The sequence below is a fragment of the Pezoporus flaviventris genome, unplaced genomic scaffold (genome assembly GCF_033815535.1).
Source record: "Pezoporus flaviventris isolate CSIRO_AGI_PZ_B2104156 unplaced genomic scaffold, CSIRO_AGI_Pfla_v1 ptg000003l, whole genome shotgun sequence".
NCBI lineage: Eukaryota > Metazoa > Chordata > Aves > Psittaciformes > Psittacidae > Pezoporus > Pezoporus flaviventris.
In genome coordinates this window covers 8,036,599-8,060,109 of record NW_026892551.1, presented here as the reverse complement: position 1 = coordinate 8,060,109, position 23,511 = coordinate 8,036,599, and the positions used below count along the sequence as shown (strand labels likewise).

At 40.5% G+C, this 23,511-nt stretch overlaps 1 protein-coding gene across 1 annotated transcript; it reads right to left on the bottom strand.

Moving 5' to 3' along the window:
- Window positions 1–1,629: 1,629 nt before the first annotated feature.
- OBI1 (ORC ubiquitin ligase 1) lies at window positions 1,630–23,039 on the bottom strand. The gene is made up of 6 exons (XM_061445229.1): window positions 22,773–23,039; window positions 17,669–17,804; window positions 15,539–15,630; window positions 13,649–13,897; window positions 11,080–11,168; window positions 1,630–3,718 (listed from the first exon to the last, which is right to left on the bottom strand). Exons 1-6 carry the CDS (start codon window positions 23,028–23,030, stop codon window positions 2,215–2,217), a joined length of 2,328 nt encoding a protein of 775 aa, XP_061301213.1. The 5' UTR covers window positions 23,031–23,039; the 3' UTR covers window positions 1,630–2,214.
- Between the last annotated feature and the right edge of the window lie 472 nt (window positions 23,040–23,511).

Genomic DNA, 23,511 nt, shown 5'->3' with positions numbered 1-23,511 from the left:
CAGGGAAGTTACATTTGTGCTCCCGCAACCCTTCCAAGTGAAAAGCCTGTACTTGGCCTGAAACACCTTGCTCTCCCCACTTAAGATAGGAAATTTATGACTTTGATCTTCAGTTTCTTTTAACCTTAAGCTTGGTTCTTCTATCCATTCAAGTCACATGACACATAGGGTCAAAACACCCATATTGAGGAGCAAGCCCGTTCCAAAGGACTGTAGTATGCAAATAACCCCCAATGTTCTCTTTTATTCTGGTTTGATTTCAGGTACCGGTTATATTCATGCTTCCATCACTGAAAATGACTTTTGCATCATAAGTATACTGGAGTATAAAATGAAGCCCATAAACACACCCCCAACCTCACAATGAAACAAAGCAACCTTAACACTTATTGTGTGACTGCTCTGCAATACAAGGGTGTTTTAAGAAAGTGTTAGAGATATATTTTGAGATCCTTTTGCCTCTTCTCCCAAAGAGTTCAAACAAAGCATCATTTTTTACTTGTGACTTTTGACTTATTAGTAAAACTAATGAAGTAAATTAAGTTAATCAAAACCAGTAGCAGCCCATGCCCAGATGGTTTTGCTATTTCCCTAATTTCTGAAAAATACATTAACAGGGAATAACTACATTTTTCTGTAAAGACTAAAATTCAGGTGGTATACTGAAGGCAGTACATGAAGGCACAATGCCACCCTATCATCACAAAAAGGTCCTTCCGTGTATGACCTGAATGCTGATTTTTTTGGTAAAGCTTTCTCAAATAAGTCTCAGCTTAGAATGAACACACCGATCACACTAATGTATGCACACAGCACAAGGTGAAATGTAGTTGTTCTTCAAACCGCTTACAGGACTTTCCTTTACAAAAGATAAGCCAGTCTGCTGAGGTTTCCCAAGTGGCTATCACTCTTTTCCAAGGGACACAAAGCAGCGTATGGATTTTTCATATCATAGGTATTGATGAAGCAAGGATGTCTGTTTCTAAGAAATGCCATCAGAGGCCTATATAGAAAGAAAAACCCACATCTTGCAATTAAATATGCCCTTAAAAAAACTTAAACACAATAATGCAAAGAAACCAATTTTGCTCTGCTGCTTAATTAGGTCTCCTGCCTGTAGTAGGCCATCACATTATGTTGACCTATGCAATACTTTATGGAAGAGTCACCTCCAAAGAGGCCGAAAGCCATTTCCATCAACAGTATCGATGCTGACACTGGAATGGTAATATGTCTAACAAGGAGGAGGAAGGGAGATTTGATTTTGTCTTGTGAATAAGCTTACATTTGTGTTTTACAAAACTTAAATATCTAGTTTCCAAATTACAAAAAAAAACAAACAAAAAAAAATTAAAAAGTTTCCCCATTCTTTTTCTCCTAATTCAGTACTTGAGGCAACATCAAGGATTACAGTGCATAACATGTTTTATTCAATTCACATAGAAAAGCATGCAGTATTAATGTAAAATGGTACAGTATTAATGTAAAATGTTCAGTGCACATTAGGTAAACAAGTCATTAGCATACAAACCCATTTTTATGGTCTATACAGGCATACTGAGCACATTTAGAATAACAATGCTTTTTGGGAACTAAATTAAAAATTGTGCTTAACTTCAAAAGATACAAGCAGTGTTCATGAAGAGATGTTTTTTAACTGAAGTGCTGTAAGCCTGAAAAGAAAGAGGCTGCTACCTTACACCCCCATAAAACAAAGAGTTTCATTCAGTATAGCACAGTGCTATGAAACAGTCCAAGCAGCAACATTTCATCTGGTAGGTGAGTTTTATGGCAAAAGTGACATTGTTTTATAGCAATTCCATGAATCCATAGGATATATAGCCAGTAGCTGCCTTACACGCACAAGACAATCTTTAGGAATGGGAAATGTAACTTTTAAAATAAATTCTTACAGACATGATTTGACAAGATCACTTGCAACTGTCCTGCTCAAGGGAACCATTAGCTGTGTCCACAACTAGAAGATGATGTAACGTGAAAACTTAAAATCCAAAAACCCACCCCCAAGTGAATAAAATGCCCGGCCAAAGAAAAGAACCTGAACTCGTTCTTGCCTAGGAAAAAGCTTGTAACAGGGAAGGGACTGTTCAGATTTCACATACATTGGATTGCATGGTAGTCATTAAGTTCACCTGTAAATATTAAACATTTGCAGGTTGACGACTTTAAGTCAAGTTTGCTTTCCAAGCAGAATCAGTTTTTGGTGGCTTTTGATGGACTAGCACTGGAAAGGCTGCTTTGAATTTTCCTCTTGGTTGACTGACTGGCATTTTTATTTTTCCTTTCAGCTATAAAGGAAGACACCCAAGGAGGATTAAGCTGATTGTGCAGGTCAGATGGCATCTTTAAAAAGCAGGAACCAAACTTTTGTTCCTCAAACAACCTTTGTGAGTTACTGAATAGCGAACTCTGAGAAAAGTCTCTTTGAAATGAACAGTTTGGAGGTTTGATATCACTAGCCACTGTGTTCTGGCCTGTAAACAGTGGAAAGTGGTCATTCATACCCAGCTCAGATGGGGAGAGCATGGAAAACACAGCAGGTTTCCAGCCAGTTCTGTCAACTGCTGGATCGCTTGTCTCTGGACACTTCATACTCTGTTCCTCATTCATCTCTTCCAGTTTCTTTTCGGACCCATTCAGAAGCTTAGAGCACTCTGTTGACTTTGAAGAATTATCAAGATCAGAGGATTTGAAATTATAGCATGGACTCTTGCTGTTGTCTGACTCCGACATCATTGAGTCCAACTCAGAAATTTTATCGAGGTAGGCAGCATCCATAGATGCCTCGCTAGAGGTTCTTGTGCGATTCATTTCAGAAGAGCAGAGGGTATGCAACCTCTTAGGTAAGCAAGAACTTGTTTTATCGCTGGACTTTGCTGATGTCTCATCTGACTGACCAGCTACTGAATTTTGCTCTGATTCATCAAAATCTAAGTTCTCAGCAAAATTTGCGGGGCAGGTCCCCCAAAACCCTGATTTTCCTGTAGTAAAACAGTTTAGCTTCTTTTCGTTATTACAGCTGCTTGTGCTGTGTTCAGGAGCATCTTTGCTGCAATCATCTGAAGTATCACAAAACTCTTCAAATTTCAGTTTTCTCAGGAACGCTGATGGTTTCCTTGCATTTTCTTTCCCATCAGGAGTGTTCAACTGAAGGCGACTGAGAGACAGAAAAGGAGTGCACGATGGTGGAAGATCATAAAGTTCTTTGTCCTTATATGGGGTACATTCCTCAATTTTATTCCACTGCTCTTCTAAGCAGGCATCCATATTTGTAGTATTTTCGTCCAGGAGAACCCCATGACATCTTGGAAACAGTTCTTTCTTTGAGGCACACTGGGTATCTGAGCCATTTGAACCCTCTTGACTAGAAGAGCTTAAACTAGTTTCACCACTTGTCAGCTGTTCAAGACTGTCAGGACTTTGACTGGTAGTCAAAGCTTTTTTTTCCTCAACTTGGGCTTTCAAACATGTTGCATCTTCACTGCTCTCGGCTCCTTTAGCATCTGTGGAAAGCACTCTCTCACTAACAGTGCTCACTGTCTGTGTTCCTTTGGCTGCATTTTGCAGCTGTAAAAGCTGACACTCAATTTCTTCTATGTATTTATCACTTCTTTCCAGTGCCTTTTTTAGACGGTTCATTTCACGTTCACTTTGTTCTACTCTGGACCGAAGTGCAGCTACTGTAAACCTACCATACCTGCAAGAAATAAAAAAGGAAGAAAATATTAAGATAGAAAAAGACATCCTCATGGTGCTCTGTGAGCTCATTTCAAGAAAGAACAAAGCTATTAAACACTGTGTTAATTCAAAAACAAAAGTCAAAACTTTTCTCTGCTATTTATGAAGAAAAAAAATAATAAAATCATCATATATAATGTAGAGTTGAATACCCGAAAAGCCAAAATTAAACTATTAGTGGTAGTAAGACAATAACAAGCACATTACCCTTCAAGGGGCTGGTTCTATCAATTCAATTCAAATATGCATGAAGAATTATCCCCTAAAACAATGGCAAAGATTTATGATAACATTTGAACAGTGGTCCACATCTTGAAATATTTACATTCAATCATTTCCCTACAGTACAGCCGTGTTTTACAATACATTTCTTACACAATGTCACCTTGTCAAATATAAAATGCCAATACAAAATTCAGAAACTGCAACAGTCCTTTGAGGTGGTTTAAATACTTATGTAGACCACTACAATTATATTCCTGTTAGATATACAGCTTTTCCTCAGCCATCATGTGGATGGTACTTCCACCTGCTCCAGAGCTACTTGTTTTTTGAGCTTTAGAACTGCAACAATCTGATTTCTTGACTCCAATACAAAAAAACCTTGCCACTTGTGGTTTGTGAAACTTGAGAGTTCATGATGCTTCCAGCTTCAGCACATTTTCAACTGCCAAGATATGGACTTGCCTTCCCCCCATCCTTCACCAGCTTTCAAGACTGACCTTCCCCAGAGGGCAGGTGAAGGTTTCAGCTATATGCCCTGCTAATTCTAACCTGTCACTGACAGGTGGGCACCAGGGAATTTCCTGCTCCATCTGAGGCTTTCAATTTACTGAGAGAAAAAACAATTAAAGTTCTGGTATTATTAGGAAGGAGGGAAGGACCTGCAGCCACCCTACAACTCTGACACATAAAGTTTTATATCACAAAGAAAAGAAGTGACAATTCTTTATGTGGGCTTACACTAACCTCCATGTTACAGCATAAGTTTATATTCACTCTTTCAGCACAAACACTGCATGGTATTTCCACTCTGTTTCTTTGTCTGTCTACCGCTCCTTCAGAGTCACAGGGAACTCCCATTCCATTTGCCCCATCCTATTCCCCTCACCTCTTCGCAAAATGCTCTCACTGCAACCCTTAAACCTGTGCTGCAGTGAGGTCTAAAGGTGGTGTATCTGTGGCCTATGACTATGATGACAAAATGCCGATGAACTATGCAGGCATTTCCAGCAAGGAATCAAACTATATTTTGTTTCTGTATTTTGTTTGCTTCTGTAGGAAGCTGCTCTATGCTGACAATTACAATACAATTAAGGAGGCAGTAAAGGAAAGGAGTAGAGGGTATCACAAGCCCCAAATAAACTGGGCATATGTGACATATTTCACCATTCAAATGCTTCTGCATATTGAAAGGACTTTGGAGATTTTGGTGTAGATGGTTCAGTGGTGGGTAGATTCACACAACAGTCTAAGTCAGTTCTTTCACAGCACTGCTATTAGACCACATAAGCTTCACACAGTTTGGTGTGTGCCACTCACTGCTTTGGAGACATGGAATATCAAGGTACAAATTTTGTATTTAGAAGTGTTCATGTGGTAAGAGTCTTTTTCCCCTAAAAGCAGCTAGCTGGATTGGAACTCTGTCAAGGCAAGGACCCCCACACCTCTGCACTACCTCCACCCAATTACTTCTGTCTTCATTAAAATGAATACAAACCATTTTTCATTTGCTCACTCTATGGGTAAGTTTTCTTCATTGATTATAGCAGTTTCTCCATTTCTGGTTGCATGCAAGAGGGAAATAGGAGAAAAAGTGCACAGGATTTCTCCCTCTCCCCCATGAATTTAGACAAAAGCAGAATCACAGACAGCTTGCGAATGTAATTATATTTTCAGGGGAAGTGGGTTACAATGGGATAAGCATCCTCATACACAACACATTTTGGCTTATTCCCTCCTTCAGCAAAAGGAACTCAGGTTTTGGTTTGGGCACAAGCAAAACCATTCCTGATTCCTAGGGTAATCTGTAAGTATTTCTCTAACAGACTTGTTCACACAACCTTACAGGAACAAACCCCACAATGCTTAATAAGGGATATAAAGATGATACAAAAATACAATTTAGCTTAATAACCAAGTGAGAGATGGGGAAAAATACTTATGTAAAATAAGCAAAATTTTCTGGAGCCTGCTCTAACTTTGACATAAAAATTAAACATGTTTACATTTATATGCATACCTGGCAATTCCTTTTTAATGGAAGAATGGTGTAATATGTTTATTTAATGCAAACAGCATTAGTGACAGACTGAGATTTGCTTATGAAGAAGAAGCACTGTATTCTCAAGTGCAACTTTTATAACAAGTGTCCTCAGGTTATAAAAATACAGTATGTTGTTCAAAGCCAAATAGCATTACTAATATGTTAATTGTTGCAGAGGGATATGCTTGGGAATTTTGGTTTACAGAAATGGAGCATATGACATACTGCCTACAAACAGTAACCTCTGTAGTTAAGCACCAGAACAGTAGTGACTTCCTGCTTCTGCACTGAGACTTGCATGCATTTATTTCCCAGATTTTCAAGGACACGGATACTTAAGACAGTCATATACAATGCACATATTTAAACCAATTACTCCAGACCAGAGGATGACATAGGTGTTTTAGTGACTCATCTGGCAGGTCAGCAGAGAGCTTAAAGAGAAGTATTTTGGTTAAAGAAGCCAGAATATTCCCCATCTTCCCAAACCAAACCATTGTTATAAGAGATTTCCTCTTCTTTTCCCCTCAGGTGTTCAGGGAGCTGTGTCACAGCCAAAAAAAGTTATGCTCTGATGGCAGTAATAATAGAATGCAGTACAGTTACATGAAAATAAATTAAAGTTTGACCTCACACTCTAGATAAACTATTTTTCCCCAAAGGATATGTACCACTTCACACGTGATAACAAATTGATACATTCTTAAGGAGAAGTTAAGGTATTCAGTATACAGGTGGTAAAAAGCACTTTTCATATCTTCATGCCTGAATAATGTCTTCTGAGTGTTAGGGGTCTTGTTCTTTAGTTGTATCACTTAAACAATGAGTTTGTATCTCACTGCACTTGTTTCAAGTATATCTTTTCCCCAGAAAACTGAAAGCTTTTCCACAGAAAGTAGTAGTCACTCATAAGCGAATAGAAAGACATTTCAGGTGGGATGTGGTCCTTCAACACAAAACCTAGTGACATTTTAGATAGCCTAAGGACCTTTACATGACTGCTGACCTCCAGCTATCACTGTAATGGAATTTGGTTCCACTGAAAAAGTGGTTCTGGGTGTAGCCTACTACTGCTTTCCATCCTAAATTGGCAGATTAAGCGGCCTGACAGAAGTGTACAATGGCTTCCTCTTGAAGAAAGTAATAGAAACAATTGCTATAGATAATTTTTTAAGCTTGTAAAAGAACAGATTATTTTCAATATAAGCAAATGCTGGCCAGTAAATCACTTTTATCACACAGTTCAAGGAGTACAAACTAATCTGAAGATGCGTGGCCTTCAGAGAAATCCACCTCCTTCAAATCACACGAGTAAGACTAAGTTTTACTGTTTGCTGGATAACTGCAGAGCAGCAGGATTTGAACAGAATAGCCAAGTCAGGTACATTCTTTGTACAAGCATTTCCTTTCACTTAGAAAACTGGGTGAATTCAGACAAATATGCAAAGCTTCTCAAAGCTTTTTAATATCTTTCAGTGAAGCTGCACTGGTCTTCCACATAAGAAAGCCAGATTATATACATACAAGATTGGTGAATAGTCTAGAACAGAAAGGATTACTTCAGAATTACTAAGAAAAAACCCCACCAAAACAAATCAAACCACCAGAAAACCCACAAAACCAAGAACTGTGACCTGAATGTTCTTACCCACCCACCTAAGATTTAGCTGTGTCTCAAATGGGTGATTCCTCAGGATTTAATGTTATGACTCAAGAAACTAAAGCTGTCTTGAAGGCTACTATACAGCATTTTCTACTATTCACTTTTAAGGCCACACTGCAGCCAGTCTTTGAAAATGGTCAGTCCTCTGGGACAGCAAGCTTGTGAGGAGGTGAGAAAGTAGCCCAGGTTTCTATCAAGGAAGACAGCAGCATTCTTATGCCCTGCACCCAGGACAGTGGTTACCAGAAGTCTATTTTCAGACTCACTGAAATGCAGACTGAAGCAAATAGTCTGGCATGAGTGGAAATATTCTAGTTAGATAAAAATTGAATATTGTACAGAATGACCTGAAATGTCAGCAGCCTTAGATTTCAGTGTGCAGGCACCTGACATCACAAAGATAAATGGTAAATCTGAAGAAGGGAAAAAAAAAACAAACCCCCCAAACAACAACAACAAAACCACTCATAAAACCAGAGAAAAGAGATAATACAACTATTTTCTGCATGTTACAGATAGCTTTTCATACTGGGATTTTAACTGGCAGAAGAAATTAAATATTTAGGGAAATGACTCCTAGGAAGCCTAGAAGTCTGGTTCAAGCTAATTTGAATCTAACCATTCATAAAATACACTATACCCTGGAGTAGATGGCCATGCTAGTTATTTTCCTTCAGGTAAAAAGCAAATATCCCTTTGCCAAAAATGCTTTTAGATCCATGCTTTTAGATCCATTGTGCCTTGCCAATAGACCTAAGAGTTTTCTATTTTAAGTAGAGCTGGAAGTAACAGGGCTATATCATCCTCTAAAACTTAAGTTTTAGAAGTTTTCCTGTTCAGCATCAGAAAAACGGAACTCACTAAAATTTCTCAGGAGAAAAGGCAAAGAACAACCACTAACCTCCAAACAGTCTATTTTCTGGAGAAATGGGAGACTAATGCAGGTCATTGGTAAGAATTAGAGCAAGAAACTTACCCCTATTTTCTTTTCAGACCTATGTCCCAACTATACAATGGTATGGTATTCTTGAAAATGTTTTAGAAAGAAGAGGAAAAAAAATAAACCTAATCAATCAGCATCACCAATTAAAAAAATGTGTAAAAATCCCTGACATGGCTGCAATGTCAATTTTATTGACATACATGCCATTTTTCAGCAGGTTTTAATGGATATGAACAAAGAAAATAACTCAAGACTATGATAAAAGGAAAATTTTTTATTGACCACTGCAGAAGGGCAATTAAATTTTTTCCTATGAGGTCAGAAGTAGAGTCTGTGCTACAAAGGGATCATTCACCTGCTATCAGCATTTCCTCTGCTGTAAAGCAAAGCCTACTAAAATAATTTAGGTTGTGATACTTAGCTTCAGTGTCATTATGCGCAAAATGAACTATATTTGGGGTAAGAGAACTGAATACTAACAAAACATCTCTAAAATAATCTGATGCAAGTTTTAGTTACCCACCCAGTTAAGCATGAATCTATACCTAAAAATCTGAAGCTGAGAAATATATGACAAATGAAACAATGAGAGTGATAATAAATTACAAAGATCCAATTCAATAACTATTTAAAACTGCACTAGAGAGCAATTCAGAAACTCTTCCCCAAAATTACCTTCTGAGCAATTCTGAATAAAGTACACTGAAACAACTGTACTGGTAAATCAGTGTACCTGCACAGAAAAGCTTAATTATAGTGATACTGTCACATTCTGATGTTTATGCCTTCAATTTTGGTTTCATAAGCAAGGTAAGAAAACATTTACTGCAACCCCTGTTCAGCGTATGAAGCCTAATTGAAAGACCTTTTAGGTATTATGAAAGTTTGCCATCAGAATTGGAAGAACATTTAAAAAATGTCTCAATATTACGTCTGGTCTAGATACTGGCCAGACTAATGACTACAAGGATGAAAGCTAATTTATAAAATCTGCTAATAACACTGAGACGGCAGAGACTTCCTACCACCTGATGGATGTGACTGGAATTCAGAAGAACTTTTTTAAGTTTGACTTGTGCATGAAAACTGTCCAATTTCGAACATTTCCTATATCTGTGCTTCTAAAGAATGAAGTGGCTGGTTAGTGTTTTAGGCCACACTGGCAAAAGACAGTAAAATAATCAGCTTGCAACAAAGACTAGCTCTTCACATCCCCTCCCCTCTGATATCTAATTTTTCTGAACAACAGGATAGTAAATCTAGAAGAAACAAAATTCCCTCCACCAGGGAGTTTACCTGACATCAGTAAAGTAATAATCAAGTTAGATTACCTGGTCTCTTCTTTTCTATGATGTATTTAGTTACGTCTATTTACTTTTCAAGTTTGCCATCACTGCCAACTCACTCTTGAATCTTATGGAAAAAGACATTCCATGCCATTAACGCTCTCTCCATTGCCAAGACCTTAAACAGGACTCTATCTCCCTTATTAGAGTACTTCAGGGCTGAATATACTTTTATGCCTTCAACAGCACAGCACAAGGATCATGCATCTTCTTCCCTGTGGTCTCAAATGACAGGCAGTATGGCAAGCAAGCTTTCTATAAGGATGAATTTCATCTTCCAGCAAGTCAGTTGTGAACTAGAACAAAATCCAGAGACCTCTCTTCTGACATTACACAGGTGCCCCCAACCCTCTTCCTCAAAAGCCCCATATAAACCTTTGGCCAATGCTGCTCTTAGCTTTCTAAGTTCTAAACCAATGAGAGAAAAAAAACATAGAAAACCAAAGAAAGAAAGAAACACGACTTAAAAACATGAACACGTTGCTTCTCTTCCAAAGCACAGCAAAGTGTTTGCTTTTTGAGGTTGTTGTCACGGATATTTTAACTGTTTAAGAGTATTAAACACAGGTCTCCATTCTGAGAATGATTGTCTCATGCTGCAGAAGCTTGATTCTACATATCCTGCCCAGACACAAAGCTACCAGGGAATTTCCTTGAACAGGGACCTTAAGTCCCTATAACAAACCCTGAAGGCAGCAAAAGAAAGAACAAACCAAAACCAAAACCAAACAACCAGAACATCTGCAGTTAGTAACAGACCTACTTTGACCTTATACTACACTTAGAAATAACTAAAACCAAGTTAACTATAGAATTCAACTAATGAATCCAGTCCTTCAATATTGGCCAGATAATGCAAGAAATAACACTTGTAGTCATGTCACGCTCCTTCACTGCAGACTTGATGCTACTCTGTAAGTTGCATTTGTCACCCATGTGGTGCTATTCTGTAAGTTACATTTGTCACCCAAGTCTATGAGGGTAAAAATTCCAAAATCCACATATGTAACACCATGTACACCACCGCAGATTTAGGTTAAAGCTCTACAACAGTTAAACAGTCTATAAATAAAATACGGTAGCTTTTAAAATATTCACATACTTTTGGGGTGATCTATTATCAACTTCAGCTTTCAGTCTCAAATTCTCTCTTAAAAGGCTATTGTTTTCCATGCTCAGTTTCTTATTTGCCTAAGGAAAAGAAAAGGAAAGAAAATAAGTACAGAGTAAACCAGAAATTACTTCTAATATTTATAGGACAAGCTGTTTCTCCTTTTTAAAGAGACAGAACTAGAAATGTGAAGGCAGGAAACAGCCTTCAGACAGGGACACCACTTAAAAACCATCATGGGAAATGGCTTGCAAAACTGAATAGTGAACAATCATTTTTTATTTATATTCCCAAAATACATCACAAGTGTCCTACCTAGGGAAATAAACACAGCTATGTTAGTTAGCACAGAAAGTCATTAAGGAGAGGTACTAATGGCAATTCCATGTTGTTTTTTCCATGTGACTAAATACGTTAAGTACATTAACATTACAATGTGCAGGTATCAGCAAAACTAATGTTGAACAGCTTCCCCCACTCCAAATTAGAGTAAGATTACTTTGTGTTTTTTGACTTGTTTTTAAAGCATAGTTATCCTGTGGATGTAAATCCATTATGACAAGCTATTTGCAGTCCTTCTTTACTTTCTTCCAGGATGTTGTGATTAAGACTCCTGATACACAACCCTTCTTACTCCTTGAATTGAGGTCAATTCCTTCTTCTCAGTTCAGCAGACACCCTTAACAAGACACTTCATATAAAAACAAGTTTTCTTGCCTCTGTGTTTCAGAACAATCAGTGTCACTACCCTAACAAGTAGAAAATACTCTGCAATTCATAGTCGGCTCAATCTCTATATGCTGAAAACAGAATCACCAGTCCAGGACTTGTAATTCACCGCCTCAATTAGATGCCGCTTCCACTGCATAATGAAAGTATGATCTAGAATTAGCTACGAAGAAGGAACCATGCAACTGGGCTCGGGAGTGAAATGTACTTTTTCAGAAGGATCAAACAGTGCAAGAAGAGAGGGAGAAAACCTTAAATGCTTATACAGACCACCCCATCAACCTCTCCAGGTGAGGTGAAGAGAGCAGGGAGGGTAAAGAGAATAGAGCAGTAAAACCAAACCAAAACCAAAACACCACCACCCTCAACACAATATTCCTAGGGGCAGAAAGAGGAAATAGAGAGTTCTTATAAAGAAGGAATGGGAAGGGTGAGCCCAGGACTTGGGTGTCTGGGTGACATGTCAACTATTTGGTATTTAAAAAATAAAAGCACAAACTGTCCTGTAAACAATGACTAAGAATCCAAGATACCTAAGTACCAAAAGAGCATGAAACCATTTGAGAGCATGGACAACACCTTTCTCTTTTTCCAGAGACACAGTTTCCCCAGCCACACAATCTAATAGAAAATTGCACAACTTGCACAGAGTTGGTGGGTAGGGCATCCTCCACCTGGCACATGGCAAGGTAGAACTGAGCATCTAGATCAACAAGTTCATGTAACTGCATTATTTATGAGTGTACTTTGTCTAGTATTTCTACTACTGGGCTCCTATCACCACTTCCCTACTTGTTACAGCTCCACTCAGTAATAATGCCTACTTTGGGAGTCTCTGCTCTGGGATGTTAAATGATAAAGGTGACTGCTATTTCTTGACTCAGCCTGGTTTTAGACCCTGTTTCACTGGGAAGATATGGGTGGTTGAAGCTCCTGGGTCAGGTACTTCAGGGGATAAGGTTTCTGATTCCAGGTTGAGTGTATAGGGGAAAGAGGTCTTGCTGTTGTGACTGAGCAGCTCTTGCTTTTCAAAGACAGTCCTCCAACACATAGTGCTTCGATTTTGCAGGAGGCAACTCAGGATTTTTAATAGAAGAAATAAAGGCAGCATTCTGAATAAATGCAAGTCCAGTTCCTTCCACCTTGCTTTTCAAATTAGTCTTGAAATGCCACTCTTCTTTAATGTTTGAGGTGATCCTTCTTGTGACTGCAGGTAGATTTAGCAAGATATTTTTGTTTAGACATATTTTTACATGACTATCTCCTCCATCAATCCTTCTGCAGTATCAGGTTTTCTCCTGTATTAAATCCAAGATGTATAAAAAAGCCATAGGCTTCCAGTAAAGGATCTTCTGGTCATAAAATGCTGAAGCTTGTCTATTTTCGGTCAAAGGGTCAAGTTGCCTCAGCAAATTGCACCAAAAATATTGGCTAGCAGGGAAGGCAATAGTGCAAAATCTACCTCAGTCAACTGTACTGTATTTGGCCACTGAAAGTTGTAAAATAGATATATTATATAGATTATTGCAAGCCTGAAAAATCTGGTCATCAATACTGGTGACAAGTGCTACTATAATCCAATTACCCAGCCACAGAGTGACAGAGGAGTTGAAGAAGAGTCACATACAAGACTCGCTAGAACAAGCAATAACATCTGACACTTGTGAAGGCTTTATGGAAATACTATGATACACCAACAGTCACTGGAATTCAATTTTTAACTCTTTCTTCTGGATCTATAAAGTACCCAAAGGTCATGCTAGTTCCCACTCCCATTTAACTATCATAAAACAGTTATACTACAAGGTAGCTGAAGAAATGTATTTATCACCTCCTTTAGCTTTTCCGTGTTATCCATCACTTTTTCATACATATCATTGGCAGCTTTCAGCTTTTTGCTCCATTCCTCTGGGGTTTCTGGGCCACTGGTCCTTGCTTCATTTGCTGATTGGCTAGTTTCCTCATTTTGGCAAGACAAAGCTGATGCCGTAGGATCCAGAAGAGATTTCAGCTGTGTCTGTAAACTGAGATTTTTACCTCTCAGATCTTCCACTTCTTTTTGCAGGGATTCTATTTCATCCTAAAGGTGTCAGAAATTCACAGGAATTAAAATAATGCGAGAGATTAATTAAATAATACTGGCAAGTTCCCACAGCACTTCAGAAACACGGGTTCTGGCAAGCCCAGATGTATGCCTTCACTTACACATATATCTAAGTATGTTTATATATTGTGCTCTAGGCAGGATTTTAATCAACCTGCACACTCAAGCATAGTGAATGTTTTAGTGAAGGGAATCCCTTGACTACATAAAGGACCCTGAACAAACCAGCAGGCAGACCAAAAGCTTCAAAGCATTCAGCAACATGAATCTATTATTAGGGCACTCTGTGGGAGGATTTCCTGTATTAAGAGTGTTCTTAAGGTTGTCTTCTGCTGACTCATTTGCTGTTATTTGAGAATGTTTCTCATATAATTCTGAAATGTCACATGTTCAGATGCTGAAAGCCTCAAAATTCAAACTGGACAGAACACTGTCCGGAAGAGGCTGCTTCAGCTGTGCTAAAGTAGTAGCATCTTAGGAAAGACTCTCAAAATGCAAAGAACAAAGCTCTTAGCCATATCGTTCTGAAGCCACAGAAAAGCACAAACCTTCAAAAGCCTCTTGTTAAAGGAATAAAAGAAAGAATTTATCCTGAAAACATGTCTTCTACACTGTTCACCAACTTAAATATGTGAGTTGTGCAAGGTCAGGTTACTAAAGGAGGCCATATACAGCATTTACTTAAATCCCAGGCATATTTGCACGAATAACCAGGCTTCCCACCACCATTACCACCAGCAGGAGAACAATAATTTTAAATTTAGGGTTTTTGAAGAGATTTATGTTATCCTATGCCTATCTGAGTTGATTCAACAGAAAGGTAGGAAAACCCCTTTTCCTGATTCCTCCTTTCATAGAGGATGAAAGAAGTTGAGCTATAGGCCATCTCGTCATAAAAGACAGCCCTTACTTCCCCAGTGTTAAGGATATATACAGTATTTGCTTCCTTTCTCCCATTCTCCTCCCCGAGACAGGTTTCCTTACAAAATATGGGATGTCTTCACATTGCTGCTACTAAGGAAACAACAGATGAGAAAACAAACTAAACATATTCCTTATTAACACCTTTTCACCTTGTTCCTAAGAGAGTATTTTTTCCAGCAGGAAAGTGGAGATAAACTTCCAACCACTTACTCTCAGAAAAAAAAAAAGCAACAATGATAAAAATTAACCTATTCCAGAAGGTTACAGTAGGCAATATTCTTTAAGAAGGAATTTAGTATCCCTGAGCAACATGGAATTACTTCAGGAAGTGTCTGCATTTGTATCAAAGAGAAAACAAAAAGCCCCCAATGCCCAATCTGCATAAAGAAAACCACCCCATACCACCTGGGGGTGGAATTCCCACAAAACTGTATCATTGTCTGTGCCTGGCTATTTACAGCATATAAAGAATAACATCTTGTCTTTAGCAAGACCACTTCAAACACCAGCAAATGCTCCCCCATAACCTTAGCCAGAAACCAGGATTTTAACACAGCAGAGTTTCATGTAATTCCAGTATAAACTTTTACTCAAATTAAAAGCAACAGGACTCAATGCAAAAGGACCAGTTGTATGCAGTAATTTAACAACTGCAGTTCATCTGGAAAGTCACAACACTCCCTATGTCCTTACCTCATATTCTTTGTGGAGCAATTCAAGCCTTGTTTTACGTAGGTGTTTTCTGACTGTCGGGCTAAAGATAGGATCACTTTCACTTGTTCCTCCTAAAGCAGCATAGGATGAAAGAAACACTAGTATTGTTTATTTTTCAGTCAGTTCAATACTAGACATTCACTTTATAGCACTTTTCATATTATCAACTACAAATACAGGTAATATTGGACTAATCATTCTGGTCAATGGCTCAATGTCCAGCTGGAGACCAGTAACAAATGGTGTCCCTCAGTGATCAGTGTTGGGACCAGCCTTGTTCAACATCTTTGCCGCTGACATGGACAATGGGATTGAGCACGCCCTCAGCAAGCTTGCCAATGACACCAAGCTGTGTGGTTCAGTTGATACCCTGGAGGGAAGGAATGTCATCCAGAGGGACCTTGACACACTTGTGAGGTGGGCTGATGCCAACCTTATGAAATTTAACCATGCCAAGTGCAAGGTCCTACACCTGGGTCAGAGCAATTCCAGGCACAGCTACAGGTTGGGCAGAAAACAGATTCAGAGCAGCCCTGCGGAGGAGGACATGGGGGTGTTGGTCGATGAGAAAATGAACATGAGCCAGCAGTGTGTGCTCCCAGCCCAGAAAGCCAACCGTATCCTGGGCTGCATCCAAAGGAGCGTGACCAGCAGGTCAAAGGAGGTGATCCTGCCCCTCTACTCTGCTCTTGTGAGACCTCACCTGGAGTATTGTGCGCAGTTCTGGTGTCCTCAACATAAAAAGGACATGGAACTGTTGGAACAACTCCAGAGGAGGGCCACGAGGATGATCAGGGGACTGGAGCACCTCCCGTATGAAGACAGGCTGAGGAAGTTGGGGCTGTTCAGCCTGGAGAAGAGAAGGCTGCGTGGAGACCTCTACCAGCCTTCCAGTATCCGAAGGGGGCCTATAGGGATGCTGGGGATGGACTATTCATTAGGGACTGTAGTGATAGGACAAGGGGTAATGGGTTAAAACTTAAACAGGGGAAGTTTAAATTAGATATAAGGAAGAAGTTCTCACCTGTAAGGGTGGTGAGGCACCGGAATGGGTAGCCAAAGGAAGTTGCGAATGCTCCATCCCTGGCAGTGTTCAAGGCCAGGCTGGACAGAGCCTTAGGTGACATGGTTTAGTGGGAGGTGTCCCTGCCCACAGCAGGGGGGTTGGAACTAATAGTCTTAAGGTCCCTTCCAACCCTAACTATTCTATGATTCTATAATCTATGACCACAAAAGATTTCAAGTCATTTCATTTTCAGAACAGGCTAAATGGGAGTATCTACTAGTGATGTTTGGAAGCCAAAATCCTGCCTCACAGCAGACAACTTTTGAATTTTTTTAACTTTGTATTTTCCTTGACAAAATCCTGTCTTATCAAAGACCATCTATTAAAACAGAGCTAAGAGGGAGGAGTGGGTTGGGGAAATCAAGCATGTATTTAATTAGTACAAGACAGGGTGAGTTTCTAAAGTGAGGCTGTTCATATATATTTTTCTCTCAGAACCAAAGAAAAGAGCTGACATGTCATGCCAAATAAAGATCACAATATTTCCCAGCACTGGGGAAGTTGGGGTCCTCACTCAGGTGTTGCAGCTTTTGTCTTATTTCTGTGCTAAAAGACATCTTCTTAAAAATAAACCACAAGGGAAGAAATGCTGAACAAAACAAACAAAAAAACCCCCCCAAAAAACGTGAAGGGGTGGGGTTGGTGTGGGAGGAAAAAGACCATATACTCAAGATTCTGGATTTAAATATGCTATTGCTCAGCTGAGCACTACCCTCTTAGGTAGACAGGTTGCAAAGCATACGTAGAGTACTTCAAGCATGAGGCGTGACTTTTTTTTTTTACTGTCCAACCAAGATTTAAAAAGCAATTATCAAAGCCATGGGGCACTTGCTGCCTTTGAATAATCTAGATGTTAATATACACGTCATCTTTGGCATTTTTACCTTGTAGCTATTATGTATGCTTTTGGAAAGATTTCAAGTCAGTAGATGCTGGTAAAAAACACACAGAAGAAAAAAATACCCAGATATATTTGGACTCAAAAGAATTTCCTCCGGCAGTAAATACCAGAAAGTTATTTCAAAGCCTAGAGTCATCCTTACCTATAATTTCCTTGCAAGGATTTTCAGGTGTGATGGGAATCCTGCAAGCTGGGCACTGATTATTGTTCTTCAGCCACACTTCAATACAAATAGAACAAAATACATGGCTGTTGACACAGATGACTGGGTGACGTACCTTTTAGTATTAAGGGGGAAAAAATGAAAACAAACAGAAAGACACTATGAATACTTTAAAATTCCTTCAGGTAACAGAATATGAAAATATACTACTCCATCATTCAGTGAAAGTCTGGTCTTGTAGGAAAAAGACACTTGTTTCACAGGGCTAGCTAGCCGTGACCTCCTGACTCACAACACCAAAACTCCCTACTATTGAAGGCACCAAAGGTATAATAATTTTTGCAAAACTAAGGTCTTGATTCCAAGAGCTCATTAATACACAGTATGGCAGGCATCCTCGCTTCCCTCCACAACCTCCAGGAAATGCAGCCAATCACTCTAGTGAAATGCATTTGCCTCCCAGGTTGAAGGAGACCAAAAGACATCCATTAACCAATTTCCAAAAGTGAGGCAAAGAGGGATTGCTCCTGGCAACAACCAGCCCTTTGCCTTGGAAGAGGTGTCACTGAAACAGATAGTGTTACAGATTAGCCTGCACATAATCAGCTTCATGGAAATCAGCCTTAAAGAGGGTAAGGGCCAAAACCACAGAGCAGAAACATGAACCAGCAATCACTAATTCAAGCCTCCTGCTAGATATGCATTGCTACTAAATAAGTCATTACTCGAGAACAGGGCAGCTAACTGAAGGATTAAATATTCCAATCAGACACAGATCCTTTCAAGAAGATTTTCCTCCCCTTCCCTTCCAAAACAGAAGGGTAAACAAACTTTTAGAAAATATTAATGACAATGCATTATTCTCTCTTGTCATTTAACTATAAGCCATGTTTGAAAGTAAGTATGCATACAGGGACTAAATATGATACAGAGATAAAATGACTTTCCTCTCTATCTATGCTTTGCTGCTGCTTCCGTTACAGTTTACTATAACACGCACTCTCAAATCTCCTGGGACTTAACATTAGTATCTATGTTCAGGGTCTTAGAAATAATATTTGGTTTTCCTCCACCCCTAAGAAAAGTGTCTAAGAAATGTGTTTTGAGACACAGAAGTATCAGTATTTAGTACTTTAGATTCTACTGTGTTGCACTTAAAGCCCAAGTTGAAGGGAATCCTTTCAACTTTAAAAGAAGTCCTCATCATATCCAAGATCTTCCTTTTTCATTCTATTAGTAATGCAGTCAAACTAAAGAAGAAAAATAAAATACTGGCATGAAGAAGCAAGCAACTGGAAAGGACAGCCAATAACCACTTGGGAAAACAGATTAGATGTGTCCTGTAGTAATCATACCCATATCATCAGGGTTGCACAAGTTAAAACCCAACCATTTTACCACTGAAATACACATGTATCTGAATCAAGGCCCAGATCTACCAGCCTCTTCTCCAATTTACTATTTATGCCTCTGTCTCATAACACGATTCACAGTGTTTTTAAAACCTCCCATACAACAGTCCTGGGAGCCAAAGGATTTATCTGTACACAAACAGAAACTCAAGTTACTGAAGGTGTGAATAGAGAGAGACTAAGCAATTTCTCCAAGCGCCTGCACAATTTCACCTCTAATTAAGGAGGTGGTTTTTTGTTTGTTTGTGTTTTTTTTTTTTTTATTGATGCAAGCATTAGCACACCAACGCTTTGGGAAAGTTTAAGTATTACAATTTCAATTACATATATAAAATCTTGCTATTTACTGCTTTTCTTTGCCAGAAAAGAGTATTCTCTAGCTTTCCCACCAGCAGCTAGAGAAAAAAAGCCCCAACTTTTTCTCTAGCTAAACTTCTTTCTGACTCAGAGGCAGCCCCAGAATAGTTACATGGATGGTGATGACAAGACACAGAGCAGAATAATGTACAATAATCCAAACAGGAAAAGACATTTCAGGAGCTCAGGTCTTCCCCCTGGGGAGGAAGAGTCCCTCAGTTACCTCAAAACTGACACAGAAGCACACTTCTTGCAAGCAAATGATTACTCCGTATCTCTAGCAAAACAGTTCACATTTATTACTCTCCAGGGTATAGTGCTTCTGATTTATACACCTTTACAAGTTTCATTTCAGGGCTGAGGTTTATACTTTTGTTGTCTTGGGACCCACACAAAGCAAATCGCACAAGAGCAGAAGCTGCTATTGAAGGTCACACAATGGCTGGGGGTACTGCTGCCCTTCACTCAGTCCCTGAGCCACCGACTGTGACAAGCCCCGGGGGTGGAGGATCGGGACATACTCATTACTAAAAAAACATTTCACTTGAATTACAGCACAGTTTGAGTTCCTTTATCAACCACAATGTCTAGAAATACTACGGCTTGAGAAGGCCTGATCAGCTAGCTGGTTCTGAGCTATTTCCTAATTCCCCCTCCTCCACCAGTCAATTCCTACGCAGGTCAAAATCAAATCCTATACACATCTATGCTGCTTTGAAGGCACTTCTGGACCTTCAAGCAGCATTAATGGAGGAGCAGGCGCATGTTCAAGCTGGCACACTAGTATCAGTGAATGCATCCGCAGACATCCTAAGGGGTTTCAACACACACAAAATTGTGTGCTGAAGCCCAAGCAAACTGTCAACATCAAAACCTACAGGAGAGACTTTCAGCCCTCCTAGGACGAGTGAACCTAACAAGCCTGATGCAGGTGGCTTCTGAACTAACTGCTAATTATGAATACAGATATTATAAATACAGACTGTGTTAAAAGAATATTCAGGTAAGAAACACGGAAATTTATCCAGGCAATTAACTCTGATTATAAATGGTTATTTGCACATCTTGGCAATATACTTCACAACACTGCTCACACTAACAAAATGGGCTAATACTCCTCCTCTTCCCCCTCCCCCCCAAGATTTCTGCTTCTTTAAAAACAATGAGTGGTTGTCATTACTGAATCGGTTTCTCTTCAATCTCTCTTTTTATTCCCTTACTGTTAAGAACAGTGAATAGTTCCTCTTTTGCAGTCCTTTGCAAATTTTGCAAAGATAGCAAGTACATTCTGACTCTTCATCAGGGACTGCAGCAATAGGACAAGGCAGAATGGGTTTTAAACTTAAACAGGGAAAGTTCATGTTAGATATAAGGAAGAAGTTCTTTACTGTGAGGGGGGTGAGGCACTGGAACAGGCTGCCCAAAGAAGTGGTAAATGCTCCAACCCTGGCAGTGTTCAAGGCCAGGTTGGCTGGAGTCTTGATAGCACGGTCTAGTGTGAGGTGTCCCTCCCAACCTTTCCAACCCTAAATATTCTATGATTCTATGACTCTAGGGCGGGCCTCCTACTCAAATTGAAGCCTCTGCTACAAACCACATAAATATTAGAACCTGTCAACCCTTCACAACACTTTCTGCTGCCCACTACAAGACAGGACAAAACCAGCAAGATTTTTCCCTTATTCCTCTAACTTTACTCTTGAGAAGACCTTTCTCTGATAAAGTTTTTCAGTGAAGTTCCAAACTAGAGACAAAGGTAAATATTATAAAAATCCCGACAGCCAGAGCTGTCAAATTTGGCGAAATTTAAACAACTTAATCTATCCAAAAAGGAAAGTATTCAAATACTTTATCACAGATATCACCAGCAGATTCACTTACATAATGTTAATATATTACCTTAGCAGAAGATGTCAAGTGAACAGAGCATGGAAATCTCTTCCAGTACAAAGTCAGGAACATCTATTCCTGGCCAGCTCCAGGAGATAAGTGGAAGTGTGAAACAGTGGCTTGAAATAACCCAGTGGCTTTATAGCCAAATATGAGTGAATATCTAATGAATCTACCAAGTGTTTAGACTAGAAAGTTACTAGGATCAGATTCAAACAGCAAATGCATTGTCAGTATGATTTTGCTCACCTCTTTTTCAAGAGTATCCACTCTTGATACAGTAAATTTGTGTTCTCCTCCCTTTTTCATTAAACTGATAAATAGGAGAGATAACAGGACCACTGCCGGAAGTCTTGCTCGGCTTCCACAGAAAAGCCACAAAATGACTAAATATGGTAATTCTTTCTCAGAGTTAAGATAGTTGAGAAAAAGGAGATGTCCAATGACTTACACTACCAGCACTACACATACTTTCTATAGCAAATGTGTCCGTTCTTTTGTTATCTAAAGCAGAGAAGGTGTGGGAGTAAAGGCCACATGAAGTAGAAACTAACTGGACAGTAAATGCCAGAGTACAAACATAAAAGACTATTTCTTCCCTTGTAATCACTGTTGTGGTTTAAGAGGTTTATTTTGTTCTGGAGAGCAAGGAAAAACAAAAGAACAAAAACCCCAAGTACTGGGGAATGAGCAAAGAATTTGAGAAGCAATTAGTGACAGCTATGAAATTAGCTCTGGGGCTTTTAGAGACTAACAGACTAATAAGAGCCCTCCACTTCCCAAGGGAGAAGAAAAAGGGGCCGAGAAAGGGTCAGAAAGAGGAAACGGAAAGTTTTTTCTCCAGATTCTTGCAGTTTCGTTCAGTAGTTTTTAAATCCCCTTGGTCACACATCTCTTTGTTCCACTTGTCCTCTGCCACACGACCCCACGCCTAAATACAAACCCACCTAGCATTTTAAGAGATTATCCTGCTGATACCGGAACCGAAAAAAACAAGCCCAAAACCTCCACCCTGGAGCCACGCACCCATATTTCAGCGCGGACGGGACTTCGAGGCCCTCAGCCCTTTCTAACAGCCGCTAGGAGACGGCGGACGCGCTTCCAGCTATCCCAGCGCTGGCAATAAACCTTGCCCGCAGCCAGGAACGGCCCCCCCCCGGGAGGCGGGATTCCCTCCTTCCCGAGGCTGCGACCCTCATCACCCGAGGAGACTCCTCCTTGGAGAAGGGACTCCACATCCCAACTCTTCCCAACACGGAGCCGCAGGCTCTCCAAAGAGATAAACCCAGTGGGGTCAGGGCTGCGCGCCTCACGGAGGAGCTTCCCGAGCAGCCGCCGGCCGTACGCCCCCCCTCCCTTATCCACCACCGGGCCGCCCGGAGGCGGGGGCTGACGGGGAAGGGCAGCAGCAGCTCCGCCGTTACCTTCCCCAGGCAGATGTGGCAGGTGATGGGCAGCGTGAGGGACAGCGTGACACTCGGCCCGTGCTGTGCCATCACGGGGGCCCGTCCCCGCCAGCACGGAAGTACCGCAGGCGGCGGCAGCGGCAGCGGCAGCAACGGCCCCCCGCCAGCCCCGCTACGGCAAGCCGGCGAGGCCAAGCCGCCGCCCGGCACAGGGGAGGCGGTGCGCGCTTTTGCAGCGCTCCCCTGGAGGGCGGGCGGGAGCTGCGCCCCCCTCATGGCTCTGCTGGTGGCCTTGGGGTCCCGCGGAAGTTTTGGCTTCCTCACGGCCTTCCTGAGGGGAAACACGGTGCCCTTGCAGGAGGGGGCTGACGCGAGTTCAGGGGCTCTCGTTTCCTCTTATAAACGTATCCCTTGTTCAGGTTTCGCTGTGCTGAATTAAATAAAGCAGCCGGTTTAGTCCTGTTAATTGTTCTGAGACTTCCTCTGTGCTGTTCCCCATGTCCCTTTTTGTGTTGTACTCCAGAATATGATACAACAAATGGGAACGTGTTCCAGAGAAAACTCCTGCCCCCTTGCCCACTGCCTCGAGTCCCTTAGGCTGCAGCAGCAGGTACCCAGTGGTGGTCTGGTGCCTGGCATTGCCCTTTGGCTCCCATGCTGTCTTCCTGCTGTGCAGGTGCCTCACTTCTGGCCCAAAGTATTATCTACTGGATCAGATGGGATGTTCACAGCCCATGTGGCTGTAGCTTTGAGGGTG